A 20,354-nucleotide genomic window follows, 5' to 3' on the forward strand; every position below is an offset into this window, starting at 1 on the left:
CATGGTGCAAAGTGCTGCTATTTGTATTTGCGTGTGCAATGTGAATCCGCAACTGAGGGGAAGTCATTTGTGCATTCTGTGGTTGCTATTGAAATGCTTTGTTACAGTCTTTAGCCACCATGATGTTCCAATAGGGTAGTCATCTCAGCTGTTTATACTCATGTGTGACGTTAGCCTCGATTTTTGTCTCGGTCGAAGCTGTAAATGTGTCAGCAAGCTTTACTGCGCGCAAATGTTATCCCTTCAGTAGGTAGCTTAAGGCACTTAGCATTCATGTTGGAATACGGTCACATGCCTTTTCCCAAAATGAATCCCGTTGTAAGTCGACCTCTCAATGTTTCAATCTGTATTGAGGCTGACATTCTGTACCTTTTTTGTGGCATTTTGGTCTGAACTTGCCATTGAAGGGTCATTTTGGTCCTTTGCAGTGTTCTTTCAAATCTGGAGATTTGTCATATTTTGACCATATTTGGACGGTATCGACTGGACAGATTGTGTCTCAAGAACCCATGTCCGAAAAGACATTTGACCGCTGCCATTTTGATTTGAAGTGGCCATTTTAAGTTCATCGTGGCCCTTTCCAGAGGTGCTTCATAGGTGAGCGATTTTTGTCCAATCGCAGCCAAATTTTAAACATGCTAGACAGATGGACAGTTGTGAACGGAGCTTGGCAGCAATGTTTGATGTCTCGCCATAATTAATGTGTTCACCACTCCTGCTTTTAGTGCAATGGAATTTGTCTGTCACCACAAAAGTGAACAATGAAGTTGAGTGACACGGCATGTTAGCCACGTGCTACATTTCAGGGTCATTTACAGAAGGCCTCCATACATAACAGGCCATGTGTGATCCCTGCCGCAATCATTCCAACCTGCCACATTACACAGTAAGCGTGACATACAATAAGTTAAGTCCCACTCACAGATACGGCGGCCGGCCTCTGCTGGGTCTTTTTTCGGTTTTAAATTTCCACCATACCGAACGCGTCTTCTTTAGCTACACTTCTTATAGCGACAGTTACTTATGGGCGCAGTGAACATTGCGTTCTGGATCGTCTTCCTGGTTGACGCATATGCTATGGCAAAAGTCAAACTTAAAAAAAAAAGACAAAATAATATAAAACACTCGAATCTCTAATGTCAAATGTATTCCATCTGGGCAGACAGAAGTCCTTTAAGGCTAACTTGTCCTACGGATTTTGTCCGATTGCTCCTGAATTTGAAACCTCTTACTAAACCACAAATAATTTTGGGTGCGGTTGAAAAAGATTTGATTTAATTTTGAGTGTTGTTATTCATCTGCTATGCTACGATGCTTCCACTCACAATATTTAAAGTTGACCACTGTCACGTTTGCTTTCATTTCTGCTCATACACTACTTGAGATCCATTTAGAAGTCATTTAAGGTGTGCATTTTCTTGCTGTTTTTGCAGGAAGGTGTCAACCAGCTTTGAATCGCAAAGAAGTGCTCTTCAATATGAATACAGGTATGTATTTGATTCAAATTCATCCAGTCCATTCATTTGAACCATCATGTCCTCTACTTGTGTTATTTGAATCTTCTTTTTAAAGCAGTTAGTTTGCAAGTGTAATTTGCTGTTCTGGCTTTGGTCCATGTTGAGTTCAGTAATATTTCACTGAGAACCTGTTGCTCTCTGCCTCAGTGTGATGTATTCCTCCATGAATACTTTTCCAAAGCTACATTTTGGCAGTTGTCCCGAGCAGACTTCTAAACTACTGTGCCAGCTGGAGATGAGCACTTCATCTTTAAAATCTACACGTGCACAGTCTGCCAAGGTTCAGATTGTTTACACCGGCAACAGCCCAACGGAGTTGGCGTACCCAACCACAATTGCCCCCCAGCACCACCCCATCCCCACTCAAGTAAAAATCCAAACAGGCCCTTTTTAGCGTATGCCTACATTGATTTTCATTGTCGCAGCCTTTCCCAAACCTTTTAGGCCATGCACCCCCTGCAACACCCTGACCTTTGAAAACAACCTCAAACATTTATTTTTGTATGTGTTGCTGTGATTTTATTTGCACTAAATTGCATGTGCTTTTTTGTTGCACGTGTCTTGTGATTGCCGTGCATGTGACGTTCTCAGATAGCGGCGGATGCACTCGCAAAAGTGTTGCCGTGTCGCTCACGCTTGCGCCCATGAAGAGGGTCCAGAGCTCACCCAATCTGGCCTCAGGTACTAACACTGGCACGACCCCTTTTCAGATATAGAAGAAGGCTCCCATCATGAGACGAGCCATTTTTCACATCCTAATATTACGGCTTGTTCAATGTTATGATTGCTCTTATTTTTGCAATGTTATTTTGTTCCCTATTTTTTCATATTGTCGACCTTTGGGGGGTTGTTTTTAGTTTTAAATCATGTCATACTGGTCATTAAACTCACGACAGCTCGCATATGTCATTTTCTCCTTCAGCCCCTTGTGGTTTCATCCTATTTATACAATAATGTTGACGTTTTTTTTCCAACCCAAGTTTTTATATTGCATGTATTGTTCAGGGGTGACATTTAGGGGTAGTTAGGAATGTCCCTCTAATTTTTTTCTCCTAATACATCCATTTGTATTTATAGAGCTTGTCCCCATTAGGGTCACAGGTGTGCCGGACCCTAACCCAGCTGATTTTGGGACAACAATTGACTGCTTCTTCAATGAACCTAATGTGCATTCTTTTAGAATCTGGGAGATGGTTGGGATACTCTGCAAATACAGGGTGAACATGCATTTTCCACACAAAAAAAGCCAGACTATAAGACTTTATAAGAGTTTTTAATTTTAATTTTATTTAATACAGTTAAAATGTGGAATACCAGAGTTTTAATAATGTGTATTTTGAAAAGAGTGACTGGATGTGTTTACGTGTTCGATTGCTTTTTTTGGGGGTGACAATAGTAAAAAAAATATGTTTTGGTATATTACAGTGAAATGGGATCTTAAGGATTGTTCGGGGGGGGGGGGGGGGTACTTAAGTAGTTTAGCTTCCGGGAACATACAACGTTGTGGAGCGACTGCATGTCAGTCTACTGGAATGCTAATTATTGCTAAAGTTGTCATTTTTAAAAACTGTGTCATTTTTACGCCCCATGCTTTACTTTGACCAAGAAGACACTACTTGAGGAAATATGGTAATTACAGTAGGTACAGTACACAGGACATGCATATAAATCAGTGTTACATGGAAACTTACTTGTCGGACTAAGGTATTTAGGATGCATGCACCTTCAGTTTTCTGCAGGGAAGAAAAAACAACAACAAGCTGCAATCTACAATAGGGATTAAGTCATGAAAAAAGGCCCATGTTGCAACAAAAGCTGTTTCAGTACACTTTGTTCAGGGTCACTTAAACTGTGTTGGATTTGTTGTGGTGCAATGTTGGAATTTGGACTCATTGTTCCCCAATACAGTGGGACCTCTAAAGTGTAACATCACCCCAAAGTAGATTTTTTTTTCCTCTTTCTCTCTTCCACGGCCCACCAAAACATGTTGTTTTGTCTTAGTTAATACAGTGTTTCCTTGGGATGCAAGTTTAATTTCTTCCTTGGCCGCACTCGTAACTATCTCAAATCATCTTTCCCCATCGAAATAAATGGAAATGCAATTAATCTGTTACTACCTCCAACACATTTTTGTCATGTGTTTTAAAGAGGAAAAAATTGTATTTGATAACATTTTACTTTTATAAAAACACACAGCAACACCATAAATACAATTAAAAAGAATTAACCCGTTTTTATGACCTTTCTGCTTCATTTGTAGTAGAAGACAAACTGATACTGTACTGTACTGAAGGCTCAGCTCTTTCCTCGGCTTCTCAATGCAGCAGTAATATTAGTCGTTCCCCGCAGAGAATAAAGAATATATACCTACAAATATTGTTATGACCTGTCCACATCAGCAGCACTGTTTGTGTTGAGCTATATGTTGTTTAAAGGCTAACGACACCGCCACATCGATGGTGATTGTTTGCCCAAATAATTGGCTGATCGATGGTTAGTAACTTAAAAAACTCATAAGTCAGGTCACGCTTATCTCAAGGCACCACTGTACAGGTTTTATGGTAGCCTAGAATGTATTACATTATTTTCCATTGTTTCCTTTGGGAAAAATGTGTTAGAAAATGGAACTAATTGTACTGAATTTTGCTGGGATTGTCACCACTTAACCTGTGACTAATGAGATCAAGCGCGTGAGAAAAATGATGGGCGGTTGGGTTGGTTCTTTGTGACATAACTTATGAAACCATTAAATGTTTGATGTAATGTCACTTTTGAAGGAGTCTTTTTGTTTATTTGTATTTCAGCTGATGATTTCAAAGACTGAAGTCTGATAATGTACTTGGTGGACATTAGGCTATTGGTGTTACCATTGGAGGACGAGTTCTGCAATTCCTTGATTTTCGTGACTTGTTGTGTCTGTGTTCCACAGGAAGTGATCCTCTCTCATCAGATTTCAGTAAGTGTTTTATTTAGCTCCTGTTCCTTGGTCTCTCTTGATCTTGTGTTTGCCTGCTGACGCTAATGAAACCAACCCATCCTTCAGGTTCTTGGCGGTCGTGCAGTGCCACCGATGGCCTTAAGAACGGCGACGCAATCAGCTCGTCTCTGGCCGCTAAAGGTTTTCGCAGTGTCAGGCCCAACCTGCAGGACAGAAAATCACAGGTAAAACATCTCAAATAGATATTGACACATTTTGGCTTTTGAGGTTTGTGTTTTTGTCTGTATGTAATGTAAGGTATGCATTTATGTGATGTGACTATAAACATACTGATTTATTTTTTTGTACTTCGCTTTGGTCCGTAAGGATGTCAATCACGTACCCTCACCCCCTTCACGAAGCGATAGTTTCCATTTCACGCCAGCAATCGCTAACCCATCGGCCCACAGCTCGCTCACTGTGTTAGCTGACAACCTGAGCCCAGGAACTAAACTAATGTTCTCTCACAAAGAGGAAGCGGCTTTGAAAGAGTCCTACACTTTTAGTAGCACTTCTTCTCACACAGAAACCAGCGCTAACTCACTCCAACTTGTGTCCAGTGTTGCAAATGTCGCTACAGCTAATACGCAAGCCCAGGGACGTAAGGTGTCCTGCCTGACACTGACCCCCGCCACCATCCCAGACCCGCCTGAACACCTTAACCTTGAGACCACAGTTAGCCACTCGCCACCTCCTCCCGCACACCTCCCGACCACCCCTCCACAGCCCTCCACAAGGACCTCCTCGCTCTCCGTCAAATTGTTCCCGGGAAGCTCGAAGCATCCAGAGTCTTCGAGCAAACCCGCAACGATCCCAATTCAGCCACCACCAAGTTTAGATCCGTCCCAAGACCTGAAATCTCCTCCCGCTGTTCCACCAAGACCTCCTCCTGCCGAGTTGTTGGTACAAGAAACAGAGAGCATTTAAGATGACTAAAACAACATCACTTTGGTGGCATCAAGGTGGAAAAAAGAGCAACACCAACTTGTTTAAATATCCCGCTTTTACTGGTTTCTTAGGGATACTTTTGCGAGATATCTATTTGAGCGCTAGTGTATAGCTCTTTGGTTTTTCAACTTGGTGCTGCCATACAAGCAAGTAAACTAACTCTGGTTCTTTTCATGTGTGAGCAGCTCGTCTGACCCATTGTTATGTATTACATCCATGTGTGAAAGTCAGTGTAAAGTATGTTACATGGACACTGCAGATTGGATTGCAACACTATTGGCAAAGACTGCCCGGTGTAGTATCAATTTTATCAGCCATTTTAAAATTGTCAGTTTTAATAACGCTTGTTAGTTTTTAATCATAGTCAACCTCATCATGTTTGTATTTAGTCAACTTTAAATTGTCTATACATTGTTTCCCACAGATTTGAAATCTACTTAGTCCTGCTACTTAAGTCTCCTCTAACCTCATGATCCACGACGACGAACTAATGTTACATGAGGTATATCTGGTCGCGACACTTTTTATTTTAAATATTTTTTTTATAAAATTTTCTGGAAATCTTCTTGGGTGGTGGCCGGTTTACTTGGGTGCCCTGCCCAAGTATTAACATGGTGTGGGGAAACACTGCTATAAATCTAGCATTTTAGTCTTCATTTTTGTCCAAGAAAACATAATTTTATTCCTCTAGTTTTAGTTATATATATATATATATATATATATATATATATATATATATATATATATATTATTTATTTTATTTTATTTTTGTCAGCAGATAATGTTGAACATTTCGGATCTAAAACTATTTCACATAAAATTACCTCTTATCTTTTTGATGAAAAACAACTTCACACACAATTTCAACAAGTGGGCTACTATGGCTCCATGCTATGAGGTAGTAAATTAGCCAGCATTAGTTAGCGGTTGGATTAACATTGTGTGTTGAAACTATTTTTGTTGTTCTAGTTTTGTTGACAAAATTAACACTAGCTCGGTGACTATATCTACAGGATCTAAAAATCTAGCCAATGATGGCAAAATAAGAGTGTGCAGAAAGCCTAAATTTAAACAGAAGCTATGCACCAGTACCCTTTTACATTTGAGTACCAGATCAAGGCTGGCATAGCCAGATTGGCCATAAGTGACATTATTCGGTATGTCCCAATCCTTGTGTCCATGTAAGTCTCTTTGCACTTGGACTAACAAAGCTTTTTCCATCCACAGCATTAATCAGTGAAGACCCGCTGCGGCCTCATGACTTCCACTCATGCTTTGTGACAGGGCTTCTAATGAGCAAGGCCACTAAGCTTTCTCTTCCCCCCCCCCCCCCTCCAATCACCAGGGCCCCATCTCCCTTGACTCCACAGCACGTCACTCTCCCTTTCTAAGCCACAGCTCAGAATCTCTCGACTACCTGTCAGGCCTAATGTCCAAGGGGCTGTCACCCAGCCCGTATGTCGCTACCGTCACCGCGTCGCCCCCCGTCTCTCCCGTGACAGTCTCGGCTCTCAGCCACTACTCCTCCTCGACGGCGGGTCTGCTGGATGAGCTGCAGATCTGTAGCCTGGACTCGCCCAGCGACTCGCCCACGCCATCGCCCACCCTCAGCCACGTCTCGGTCTTCACTGCCGCTGCTGCCGCTGACGACGCGCTAACAGCCGCCGCAACAGCCACTGTCACTAACGTAATTATTATCCCAGCAAGTCACCGCCGCATTTACCCAAAACAAACGCTCCGCCAACTCACTCGGATAGCCGCACCGCCATGTGTTGTTTTTATCTGCAGCTAACTGTCTGTTCTTAACTACCTGCTTGATTCCAGACTTTAGCCCACCACCCTGTCATTGCAACGCCTCTGCACTCAAAGCTCTGCTCTGTTTTTCTTTCTTCTGTGTAAAGCGTTTCAGTTCTAACGCATGCCTTTCTATTTGGGAATTTGTATCACAAATTCATCAACCAAGAAAGGTGAAGGACACCTAAATTGCATGTGCAGTCCTAGTCCTACTTGCCGTCAATTACCACTTCTCTAACTTCCATATAGCAACTGCTGTATATTCCTAAATAGTGATCTCTGCTGTAATGGATGCCATTTCATAAATGGATACATTATCCACTCACTCAAGTTTCTACTGAACCTGTCAACATACAAATTTGTGTTCAGGATCAGTGAAGTTTCTAACTAAACTCATACATTTTGTTATGGATCAAAGTACTAAAGTATTGACCTCAACTGAATACTATCAACATGGTCTTATTACTTTACTACAGGTGTGGCAGGATTTACCTAATTGGAATTCCGTTGTCAATACATTTCTTACCTAACGACGGACAGAATGCCATAATTTAGTTTCATACTAATAATAAAGCATCTACCTAACCTAAATAAAATGAAACAACTAATCTAGCTCTGCCCTTACAAATGCATTTGTACAAATAAAGGCCTCATCTCAAATAAGCGCCACGCCCCACTTGAAAATAAATGCCAGCTGCTCTCTGTGGTGGAGTAAAGACATTCCTACCACTATTTGAGGAAATACAGTACGTCTGGGATCCTTCCCACACAAAAAGCTTTTAGTGCCTTTTCTTGTTCATGATCACCAACAGAAGTAGAAATGTACTGCATTATTACTTCTCATTTTGCAATATTGTCATCAGTGACTAATATAATCATTTTAAAAATACCGTTTCAATGTGAAATAATTTGTTGCCGTCTCACATTAGATGGAAGCGCTTCCTTCAAAGTAGCCTTCCATCTTGTCCACTGTGTGTGTTTGACGTTATTACCAAACTAATGAAAGAATTGTCTATCTGTAAACTATTACTGTTTCATTTTATGACCGTCCTCCCAGGCACACCTTCCATTTTAGAACACACCGAAGTCATAAAATTAACAGTTTTTTGTTGATTGTCTTCTGTTTGTGGCACACCTCCTTACAGGGCCACGTGCTCACGCACGCCATGAACGGGGGGACGGGACATGCCCCAAGGCCCCTTTCACCTCCATCCTACCCGCCGCCGCCCACCTCACTCCGCACTGGACTCCTGAGGCAGAGTCAGAGCTCGGGTGAGATGATTAGAAATGATGATGGTAGATGAGGATAGCCGTTAGTCCTTGCTAGCTTTGCAGAGGAATGAGGGAATCGGCGCGTAGTGAAACTCCCATCTTCATTGCTATAATGTTCTGTACAATATTGCATGACCAACACGTGTGATAACGTGAACATTTGCTTTATTCCGCCTTTTCGTTGGAGTATATCTTAATGGGAAACCGATCTGTGGCGAGAAAAAGCTTGTGGACCGCTGTATTGTTCTGAAAAATATTGGCATCATTGACTGAAGGACTTTGATTCAACTCACAAAGCAAAAAAAACAGAACACATCCATCGTCTATATTGTCTGTTTTAGAAGGCAGCGAGGCGTTCACTAGAGAGTCTGTCGTATTGGGCAATGCCAGCTTCAGCAGCACCGTCCCCATCGCCCGCTTCTCCGAGGAGGAAACCAAGGTGTCCGTCATCAAAGCCCCCCACTACGAAGGCATTGGACCCGTGGACGAGTCAGGCATTCCCATTGCCATCCGCACAGTAAGCATTTGACAATCTTGATCTGTATCAATCAAAATGATTGACTCAGTCACACAGATATTAACACCCAGAAAGTGGTAACATTTCTGGTAACATTTCGTTGTTATTCTCTTTGTTTTATGCTACGTTTGACGGTAAACTTCAACTGGGAGTGGCATTTAGCCTCTTTTTTTTTTGAAGAATTGATCTGCCAAACTACTGCTTGTTGTGAAGTGAGCTGAGTTTATTTCGATGCCGCCATAACGGGCTCAAACCTTATATTTTTGCTCACAAATCAAAGCAAAAAATCGGCCGAATGACGGCTTGCAAGAGAAATTCTCAAGTCACTCGTAACCTCAAGGCACCTCTGTACTGTCATAATGGGAAATAGCATTATTTAGACAGTACAGGCAGGCAGTTGTGTCAGTTTCTGTTGAGGATTAGCGCATATTAGCACTCTGTCCAGTTGAGGCTTCTTGAGGGTCCTTGTTCATGGACAAGTTACAGGATTAACAAGATGAGGAAAATGATGAAAAGAAACACGAAGAGTCCTGTAGGAAAGCAGATGTGTCCTATTGTGAGCGGACAAACATTTTTGCGGCCACTCTGTGTGGTAACCGTGGAGAGTGAAGTGGTAATTGGCCCCCAGTCTTGGCGCTTACATGCTCAGGCCAATACTCTCCCTCCCTCTGGAGCCTCTTTTTTTTTATTGTTTTTACTGAGGCGAGGCCAAATTCCGTTTTTATTGCTACTGAATAAAAGGCAGCATTAAGTGTGAGTGACTCTTTAATAGATGTGTAGTGTGTGTGTGTAAAGATGCACATACCACATTTTCTGTAAATTGTTATGCTTGGTAATGTATATGGCAGAACAACAGGTGGTCATTTGTGGCGCTTAGAAAGAACTTTGCATGTGTTACTTGCAGATGTGGGTAGAGTAGCCCAAAATTTAGTATAGTTGCTTCATAGTAATATAACTCGGGTAAAAAGTACAAAGTAGTCATTAAAAAATCACTCAAGTACAAGTAAAAAAGTATTCGCTGAAAAGAATACTCAAGTACTGAGTAACTGCTTGAACATGAAATCTGATTTCTTAAAAAAATAAAAAATAAATTAAACGATGTCATCAGATAGACAAAAACATAAAATAATGTGTGAATGCTGGCATCTTCAAATCATAAAATAAAAAATAAAATAAAAATTTCACTCGTGCTCTAACTTCTGCTGTGGTGTTAAAGCACACTCTAAAAACAGTTGGGTCAAAACAAGGTAACCCAATTATGGATAAAAAATGGACCGATCCACTTTATGGGTCAATTTGACCCAACTCTCTGGGTTTTATACAAAATGACCCAATTTTTTGACCCAAGTTGAGGATCTGACTATTTTTTATGAATTGTTTTACACTAAAGACCAGATTTTTTTTTTTATTCTGCCGTTAAAATTCTCATTTCTTGTTAATTTATGGGAAAACGAGATATTAAAATAATCAATTCATGGTTTTATGAATCAATATCACGCTCGAAAAGGAAAATCGATTAGATCGATTATTTGATAATAAAAAAAAAACGCAGCCGTACTAATATTTAGCCAAATAGAAACTTACTACAGAACACGCTTACCAGGCCGATTGATGGAAATTTTTAATCTAGCTCTGTATTCAAATACTATTATATAACTTGATAAAATGCTGACATACATGCTAAAAGCTGCTAGGCTAACAGATCTCTCTCTCTCTCTCTCTCTCTCTCTACCCCCCCCCCCCCCCCTCCACTTAGACGGTGGATCGGCCCAAGGACTGGTACAAAACCATGTTCAAACAAATCCACAAGGTCCACAAAGCGGGTAGGTTAACGTAACTGTATCATGACCCTAAGAAGCTCCCATTCATTGTGTGACGAATTCGCTCAATAATGACACCTCCCCCCCCTAAAGAACTCTCCTCCACCCTCGCGCTCTGAGCCGGACCTCATTAGGCTAGTGGTGAAGACTTGCTAATAAGACTCAATCCGTCCTGGGAAAAGCGCTCCAATTTAGAGGGTATGACCACAAATGTCCAGCATAGGGCTTGTTTGTTCTTGACTGCTCGGGCTACAAATACCAATGCAACTATTGCGTAATTGTGCGTGTGAATATGTTCATCCTGATGAATAATGACATGCAAAATGTGCCGTTGACCTCAAAAGCAACAAGTCAAAGGCTCATTTTTATCAGTTTTATCTGGAAAAGTGAAACCGTGGGAGAAGTTTAAAGCTCCACAGCTGGCTGATCAAGGCATGAAAAGTGTGTGTGGTTAGGGGGGAGGCGTGGATGTTGGATGGCATACAGTACTAAATATAGCGGAGGCCAATAGGGGAATGTCATGGCTAGTGCAGAGCAGAGCACTGGACAAATAAAGTGAAGATTTTTTCCTTTTTTTGCAAGGTCTTCTTACGTGGAAAAAGGACATCTGCCAAATTTTGAGATTATAAAACTCAGCAACTTTAATCATTACTTTTTAGATAAGTGCAGCATCAATAAATGTGTCATCTTTTACAGTACAATACAGTAAACAGATTTCCCCATACAAACGGAAATGATTGACAAGAAAAACATTTCCCTACACTTATTTTTTGGAGGGGACATTTATTTTTGGACGCATTGGTCCCCCATCAGTGGCCGCACGTAATGCTCATGCCAGAAAACGGCACTAGTGATCATTTATGGTCATGTGTTTCTATTTAGACATTGTCTAATATCCACTTTACTTCTCAGATGACGACTATTCAGACACCTACAGTGCAACATACGCTATCGTTAACAATGGTGAGCTATGCTTTATGATCAAGGAATCATCACAAAATAAGCCATCTAGTCCAATATAATGTTCTGCATCTTAAACAGATGACTACAGTGTGCCACCCAGCACCACCTTGGCCCACCCGGCTCCACGCACGCACACGTACAGGCCGCTTGCCAAGAGCCTGTCGGACAACGGCGTGCAGCGCCTCGCCGCCTGGGACCCTTTGCCTTCGCCGTCCCCTGTGCCTCCTCCACCGCCGCCGCCCGCCCCCTCCCTGCTGCAGTTGAGGGCCCGAGACAGCGACCGTGACAGAGACACGCCGGATATGTGAGGAAATATTCACGTTTCATATGAATTTTGGAGTTTTTGGGGCCTAATGGTTCTTCTGTACAGGAATGAATGGGGTCCTCCCGACAGGAAAGTGGACACGCGAAAGTACCGTGCCGAGCCAAGGAGTATTTTTGAGTATGAGCCAGGGAAGTCCTCCATTTTAGAGCATGAAAGACCCGTAAGTAAATATATTATATCAACAACTCCATAGAATTCTTTTAATATGGTGTTTTTTTGTTATTGTTACTGAAATATTGGGCAGTTGTGGGACCGGTTACAATTAATTTTAGTGACAACATTTTCCATGATGCTGCTTCATAACATAGAAAATGCGGTAACTTGCAAGTCTCCCCGATAGACAGATTTAAACATTCGGTCCGCTTGCGAGCATCATGTGTACTACTCTTAATGAATGGCCATGCTGGGCCTCTTAATTATAACGCTGAGTAAACATCTTCTTTTTTTTTTTCTTTTTTTTTATCACACTCCTCATTGTGTTGCTTTTGTGTGTGCTGATTGCGCTGTACTGTCAGCAGCCACCACCAAGCCTCTCTGCTTTTCAGGCTGACTCATCGTTCCCCCAAAACCGCAGTTAAGCGAGATGGATGCTGTGAAAAACATGGCCTGGCATCTGGGCAGGGATAAGATTAGAAAAATAAATTAATTGAACAATGGAAGTCCTGTTGTTGAGAACAATTTTCCTATTAAGAAGCTCTCAAAGGGCCAAACTAAATTGATGACTACAGTATGATAATATTTTGAAAATTCATCTTAGTGTACTGTTAATCATTTTCAGGGGTCAGTCAAATCACCTGATTTTCCTCGGCCCATAACATTTTTGATCCAATTTTGAGTCGATTGACCACAAAAGTTTTGCGTTTGAAAATCTGATTTTTTTTCTGTTCAAGTTCTGAGGTCCACGAAATTTTAACTTTAATTCACATTTTGACCAGTGTTTGGATTCCTAGGTGCTCTGAATTCTTACTCAAATTGCAAGTCTTTTGACCACCAAAAAACTCAAGTTCTGGGGTCCAATAAATTTTACGTATAGTTCTGTGTCTTTTGACCACAAACGAGTTCCAAAGTCCACAAAATCTTTGAACATCAAATCGTTTGCATTCCAAGGGCCATGGGATTTTAGGTTAAATTATGACACTTTTTGACCATAAGCACGCTCACGTTCATAGGCTCGTGTAGGTTGAATTTTCAAGTCTTTTGACCACCAAACTGTTCACATTCAGAGGTCCACATAATTTTAAGTTGAATTTAGTGTCTTTTGATATCAAATCGTTTGAATTCCTAGGTCCAAGGAATTTTTGGTCAAATACCAAGTCATTTGACCACCAAACTCTTGAGTTCCAAGTTCCACGGTATTTACTGTACTTATTAAACACATTTTTGAAAAGATGTATTGCGTTTGCACTCCAAATCTACACCCATGGTCCGCCTCCACCTCCCTCACGTGTTCCTCCCTAATCATACACTCCCAAGTTTATTTGACTTCTCTCCATACTTCCTTCTTTTTTCTTGTCTCTCCTCCCACTGTCACGTTTTTTTTTCCAGACCTATGATGACATAGATTTAGAGAACGAGCCTTGGTATAAGTTCTTTTCCGAGCTGGAGTTTGGCCGCCCGGTAAGTTAGATGCAGGCCTAGGCTACTCCTAAGCGCCTTCTAGGCCTCTGCACTCACTTTTTTTCCCGCACCACCCTTATGGTTTTGTTACTATGTATATATAGTATGTGTGTTTGTGCACTAGTAGACCGGGTGGGGCTAGCTGTGTGGGCATGATGTAGTAGTTTGTTGGGTGCTGTGTGACTCTTTTATACCCCACCAACTTTCTAGCAGACTGTCCTTTCTGCATTTAAGTTGCTGTTTTTTTGTTGTTGTTTTATTTAGTTTTTGGCTAGCAGCTATTGATATATAGAGACTCATTTTGAATTAGTGGATCAATATGTGTAATCATTACCACCCACCACAAAAGCAGTTATGCTATGATCCAAATGACAGGACTGCTTGGTAGAAAAAAATATATACAGTGGAACCACAAAGGCTGAGCAGTTGTACCAGAGTCAGTAGCCCCTTTGGCAGTACCTCAAAGCTGGCTTTCCTCCAGCTGCCATTTTGTGTGAGAGCTTCTGAGTTATTATCAGGCAAGACAGCAACTCTTTCAAAAGGAATAGCGGAAAGCCAGTACAGATCTGTCACAAATAATGGGAAATTGGAAGTTGAAAGGTTTCTGTACAAGCTTAATGACTTTAATGACCTCTGCTGGAGGAAAGCAGTAGTACCACTCAGATGCAATCGTAGTACACCGCAGCGTGTTTTTGCCTTTTCCATTTGCTAATGTTTACATCGCTCATACTGCATGAACACATTTGTGTGTGCGTGTGTGTTTATATGCACTCATTGGTCACTTCATTAGTTACATCCAGTGCAAGAGCTCCCTTTAGGTAATAATTACAATTTACAAGGCAGGGAATCTTAAGGTCGCTTTAAATGTAACCCATATACAATCCTCATAAGGCAGGTGAGCCATGTGATTCTTTCCAGCCAATCAGAGAAAAATGAAAAGCTGTTTCGATGCAATAAAAAGTGTTGTATATTGAATGTAAAATGCGCTACATTTGGTGTATCTTAAATACAAAAAATACAAGTTTTTTTTGTTTAGAGTATTTAAGTATATAATTTAATAAAAATGAATTAAATTGGATCACTTGGTTATAATATACATTGCTAGTAAATCCCCAAACACAAATTGTTCACCAAAGCATTCAATATAAAAAACATTATACGTAAACTAATTACCATTATTAATTTAAATTGTAAAAAAAATTGTAGGAAAAAAATCATCATATAATACAAATATTGTAATGGTGCTTCAGAAATCACATCACCAAACACCATCTCTTCACTGAAGAATTCAACATTAGATTCCTCCTCATACAGTAGATACAAATATTATGATTATGATGATTGTTATTATTGTAGAAATTAGTAGTAACACAGTAGTATTTTGAAAGTGCCAGTATTTTAATAAGTATCTTACAAAAACTCAATATGCTTATTATAGTTATTGTACTACAAGACTGAGAACTGTTTCTAACTAGTTACCGTAATTAGCAACACAAGATCACTTTTGACATCCAATCATAAGTACAAAATATTATCTTTTGTAAAAGCATAAGATTTTATATAGCTCCGATATTGTATTTCATTCAGTTGCTTGTGTGTACCCAAGGAAGTGACCATTAGGTGTGTTTGTGCGTTTGTGATTTCGAGATTAATTCATGCATAAATATCAGACTTCTCTAATAGGTGTCCACTCTTTTCCACATGTTTTTTCCCTTCTTTTCTTCCGCTTCCCATGATGCCACCGCTGCTTCTCCTCCTTCACCTCATCTTCACCTTCCTCCTCTTCCTCCTCTTCCTCCTGCCTCCCACGCTCATCCCTGACACTCAAGCCTCCTAAAAAACGGCTGGATTATAATCCAGACGTCTCAGCTCGCCAACGCATCGAGGTAAATTATTTTTGTGACTAATGTAGTGTTGCAACAATGTATTGTGAAAGGGGCTTCAAGAAGAAACAATGTCACGGAATTAACGGAAAACTACAGAAGTGAATGTGAAAAGAGCAGCAACATTAGTCAGCAGTGTTCTGTTTAACCCAAAGAGCGAATTGATTACTTCTACTTGGGGGTGGGGGGAAGAGAATGATCCAGGTAACCAACATCATTATGTGTGTTATGTTTATGCTGTATATATATATTACTGTAAAAAAAAAAAAAAGGGGGGGGGGGTGGGGGGACACCACAAGTTTCCTTTCTTTACTGTTTGTTGCAATGTTGAAGAATGGTACTTCCTTTCCTTATATAGGTCCGCTCCAGTTGATCCAGTCCATGTTTATGAGGCAGCATTCGCCCCCCCCCCTCCCTCCCTTCTCCCCCTACCACCCTTATTTTAGCTACTTTGCTAATTCACTTTCATTCTACAGAGCGCAAGGAGTGCTTTGTTTTTGCTAAGGTGCACCACGTGGAACCATCATCTCCGTTACGCCAACGAGGGAGGGGGGGAGGGCTTTGAGTGTGACACATCCAGAGGCGCGTGCAGGCTACAGCGCAATCGGGCGGGAGTCGCTTCACCTTTTGTTCCCCCCTCTTCAGCCGGCTCATTCTTCTTTTTTCTATCTTCTTATTCCCTCTTCCAGGCGACCCTGCTTGTCGCTCCTGCTGACAAGCCCCCCGAAAGACCCACGAGGTAACCTCCTTGTTTCTTTTATTTTTGTCAATCCCTGCGCCCCCCCCCCGCCCCCTTCTATTTTGCCCCTCCCCCATCTTGTCAACATCACTGCTCCACGCTCTGATTTGAGCGCTGCTCTCTTGTCCTTGGTATTGCTCCCCTTTTGCTGACATTTAGGCATAAATATCAGCCTTTATTTAATCACATAGCGTAAGACAATGAGCTTAATATCTTCAATGCTATCTGAATCAGAATAAACATTTTGAGTCTGCCCTTCACCTCTCATCCTTACCCCTCCTCCTCGTTCCATCCTTCCCTTGTGTTTCTCCCTTTCCCTTCGCCCTGATTATTAACTGACATCCTCCCTAGTGAGCAAAAATAGGATGTGATGAATAGGTTGAGTCGTTCTCAATAGAAAGCTCGCTTGTGGCTTTTTGAAAGAAAAAAAAAAGCCAATGCCAAGAAGACAATGTTGTAGTGCAAAAACTGTACTGTATGTACAAACTGTTTCATAGAAATTCTGCCCACAGAGCCAGTTAGACTTTGCACCATTTGATAGGCTCAAAGATACAGGAAGCCTGCTGGCAGTTTTTCTTTTGCCCTTTTTCCCCCCAAATTGCCATCATTTTTTACAAACAAAAAAAAGTCAATCAATTTTCAACACTTAAGATTTGTCAAATTAGCACACATGTGGACACTAACCAGCAGTATAGTTTTTTTCCGAAAAATTCACATAATTTGGACAGAGAGACAGCCTGATGCCAGCAAAGTATACAAATCAGTTTTATAACAATTCCGCCCTCAAATCCAGTTTTGCATTGGAACACAGGCATTGGTACTTCTATCATAAGTAGATCCACAAACAAATTGAAAGGAGAAAAAAAACACGAGACCCATTTTGGTTCAAAGCAATTTTAGGGTCAACTTGGCCATTTCAAGGTATCCGTCAAACAAACATATCCTAAAGATTGAGAAAAGCTGAGATTTTGTCATAGCTTGTGAGCGCAGCATGGCAGAAGTTTAAAACACAAAACTCGACCAAGTGAAGTAGTGAACTCCACAAAGTCACAAAAGTTAATTCCCTTCAACTACTGAATTTTGGCAGACACGTTTGATGACTTTTAAGAAAACACTAAATTCTAATTGACTGACTCCACGAGGTTAGCGCGCTTGCCCATATTTCTTATTTGAAATTCATTGGCGGCCCCTACTTGCAAAGCTTTATAGATGCTCTCTTCCAATGTGCCAGAAATGTATTTGTTTTAGGGTACCACATACACAACCCACACAAAATAAGAAAATAAAAAAGCCCCTTTTCACTGGTTTCACCTATTTACGCAAGATTTGGCGAGCAATTCTGTCATTAAGGGATTCATGAAAAAGTCTAACAGACCCAAGCCTGAAAATGAACTGGAAGTTGAACATTTTGGTCTTAAGCCAAGCGTTTTGGGTGTATTTAGGGGAATATACTTTAACAAACTCCTTCTAGAGAATTTAGAGAATGTTTTGAGATTAGCCATGTAAATGAGGGCTGTGAAGGCCCATTCATTGCCTTTTTGTAGCTAAAGATCTGCTTCCATGTTCCCATCTTGCATGTGGAGTGCGTCCCAATACTTGTACATACAGATTGCATTCATAGACGTAGTTGTCATTACTGACCGGCGACCGCCATGTTTCAGCGCTGCCAGCGACTACAGAAAGAGAAGGAAGTCAGAGCCTGCCAGCTCCCAGACGAACACTGTGTCATACCCGAGCCAAGCGGCGACATCGCCCAAAGCGCCCGACGCCAGCAGGTCCGCCGGAGGTGCCCCGAAGAAGCCCGTCGTTCGCTCGTCACCATCCTCACCCTCACGCGCCAAAGGTATTAACTTGGAATGATTCCCAGTTTTTCTCTTGAGTGTTTTGACTGTGGAAGCTTCCTTCCTCCCCTCATTTCTTGCTCGCTATAACTGCTTAACCTGCTTTCCTGCTTCTTCTTCTTCTTCTCTCCCACCACGCTGCTCTCTTGTGGGACGTCTTAAAAAAAAAAGGTGGGGCCGCATGCGTCATGTATTCAAACACTTTGACCTCTCCGGGTTCCTGCGGGCACTCGTCCTTGCCCCCCGTTCTTCTCCGTTGCCCAGAGGAGGCACCGGTGTCTTCCTCCAAGGAGGCTCCAGCGCCGCCACCGCCCAGCAGCAAGCTCAGGTCCCGTAGTTGTGACGACTTACTGGGCGACAGTCCAAGCCGCCGCCGCGCCTGCCGCTCGGAAAGCGCCGGCTCGTTGCTGTGTGACCGCTCAGACTCCAACGGGTCCGTGGGCTCGGTGCCCCGTCTCCGCCGTCGGCTGCCACATGACTCCCCGGACTTCCTCAAGCTCTACCGCAAGATGCACCACATCGACAGGGCCCACCTGATCCCGTCCGAGGTCATCCGTTCGGTCCGTGCCCGCATCCTGGAGCTGGAGCAGCAGCCCCATCTACACCTGCACCGCCTCTCCCCTTGGGGACCCTCTGGCGGCTTGGAGGTGCCGCGCGACACTGTGCCCAACCGCATCTCCACCTTTGAGAGTCTCATCGAGAAGTCCAAATCCATGCCTAACTTGGGAGACAGCGAGGTAGCGTCGGGCGCCACCACGCCGGGTGGCTCGTCGTCCCGAGCGAGCAGTGGCGGCGGCACTCCTAGTTTTCCAAAACGCCGTTTCTCCATCGAGTCTCTACTGGAGGAGGACGGCAGCGGCAATAGACCGCCACCTCCCGCCACGGACCACTCGCGTAAAGCTCGTAGCCCGCCTGAGGGTCGGCCTCGCGTGGGGCCTGAGCCCAACCGCGGGGCCTCCTACTTGGCTCCTCCCGTCCCGCGGGTGCCGCAAGTTGACTATTCCGACAGCGAGCAGGACGCCATCGCCTCAGACCTCAGCGACTTCATCCAAGTGGAGGGCTCTTCGTTTTGCAGCGAGAGCGACTTTGACCACTGTTCGCTGACCTCCTCTGAGAGTTTGTACGGGTCCGCCACATTGCACCACCACCTCCGCCATCACCACCGCCATCCTGGCCACCAGAGTGTTGGCCAGAGCCAGGGCTACCAACACAGACACCTCATTAGCTCTTGCAAGGGTCGTTGCCCAGCCTCTTACACCCGGTTCACCACCATGCTCCGCCACGAGCGTCAGCGGGCCCGCCAGGACCCCCAGAGACCGCCGCCGCCGAGTCGCAGCAGCCGCTCCCGTGTCCAGGGCTCGGAGACCGAGCAGTCCATGTCAAAGCTGGCCTACTTGGTCAGCCCAGTGCCTTTCCACAAGAAAAAGGGCAGCGGCGGCGGCGGCGGTCGTGGAAGCAGACCAAAATCCAAGCAGGCCATCTACGAAGCGCTGGACGCCGCTCTGAGGGACATCTACGAACACATCCAAGCCGAGCGTGGCCAGAGAGGCGCCAGGACCCCCGACGACAGCATCCTGAGGAGAATACTCTCCGAGCTGCTGCCCAGCGTGCCTGTAAGAAGCTCTTCGTTGCCAGGAAGGAGGAGGTGTTGGCATGAGGCTGGACCGGACGGATACGCTTCGTACGGCGGCGATCCACTCACGTCGCAGTTGCAGTCTCCTCGGCTCCAGTCGCCAGTCAGTGCCTGTTACGGACGCCATTTGGACGCCACCAACTGTAATGATTACGGGGAGGAGCATGGCAATGGGAATGGTGTTTTTTATTCAGGTGGAGATGACGCACTTACATCATTTGTCCTATTCACCACCTTGGTCACATTGTGATTTTGCGACATACTCACATGAAGTGTTTCCACTTTAAATTCTCAAGAAAAAGCCTATGGCAGCATCTGATCCCAACAACAGAGGGCTTTTCTGTACTTGGGAATTTACAGTATACAGTGAACCCCTGCCTAGTTGCAGTTCGCTATACACAAATTCACAGAAAGTATTTTGATGTGGTGCATTTCTAGTGAAATGGTAACATCTTTGTATGTTGGGAGAAGCTACGTTGAGGCTGGGTTTTTGAGGAGGTTTGGAAAG

General features: G+C 43.1%; 1 protein-coding gene across 8 annotated transcripts in view; it reads left to right on the forward strand.

The window, feature by feature from the left end:
• sorbs2a (sorbin and SH3 domain containing 2a) overlaps positions 1-20,354 on the forward strand; it is a 45,448-nt gene that overhangs the window by 15,247 nt on the left and 9,847 nt on the right. For 3 of the 8 annotated variants that reach the window (XM_086082583.1, XM_086082585.1, XM_086082584.1), the window contains exons 2-16: positions 1,434-1,487; positions 2,109-2,198; positions 4,447-4,473; positions 4,561-4,679; positions 6,788-7,129; positions 8,382-8,508; positions 8,850-9,025; positions 10,782-10,848; positions 11,758-11,808; positions 11,887-12,112; positions 12,179-12,293; positions 15,580-15,636; positions 16,323-16,372; positions 18,034-18,215; positions 18,385-20,040. In XM_086082583.1, the coding sequence (XP_085938709.1) occupies positions 1,478-1,487; positions 2,109-2,198; positions 4,447-4,473; positions 4,561-4,679; positions 6,788-7,129; positions 8,382-8,508; positions 8,850-9,025; positions 10,782-10,848; positions 11,758-11,808; positions 11,887-12,112; positions 12,179-12,293; positions 15,580-15,636; positions 16,323-16,372; positions 18,034-18,215; positions 18,385-20,040 (3,295 nt within the window). In that variant the 5' untranslated portion in view covers positions 1,434-1,477. Of the gene's footprint in view, positions 1-1,433; positions 1,488-2,108; positions 2,199-4,446; positions 4,474-4,560; positions 4,680-4,821; positions 5,398-6,787; positions 7,130-8,381; positions 8,509-8,849; positions 9,026-10,781; positions 10,849-11,757; positions 11,809-11,886; positions 12,113-12,178; positions 12,294-13,678; positions 13,751-15,579; positions 15,637-16,322; positions 16,373-18,033; positions 18,216-18,384; positions 20,041-20,354 lie in introns of all 8 variants that reach the window. The other 5 variants (XM_086082587.1, XM_086082588.1, XM_086082591.1 and 2 more) reach the window with 4 other exon arrangements.

The sequence above is a fragment of the Leptonotus elevatus genome, chromosome 8 (genome assembly GCF_054856555.1).
Source record: "Leptonotus elevatus isolate MCC_2025b chromosome 8, RoL_Lele_1.0, whole genome shotgun sequence".
Lineage (NCBI taxonomy): Eukaryota > Metazoa > Chordata > Actinopteri > Syngnathiformes > Syngnathidae > Leptonotus > Leptonotus elevatus.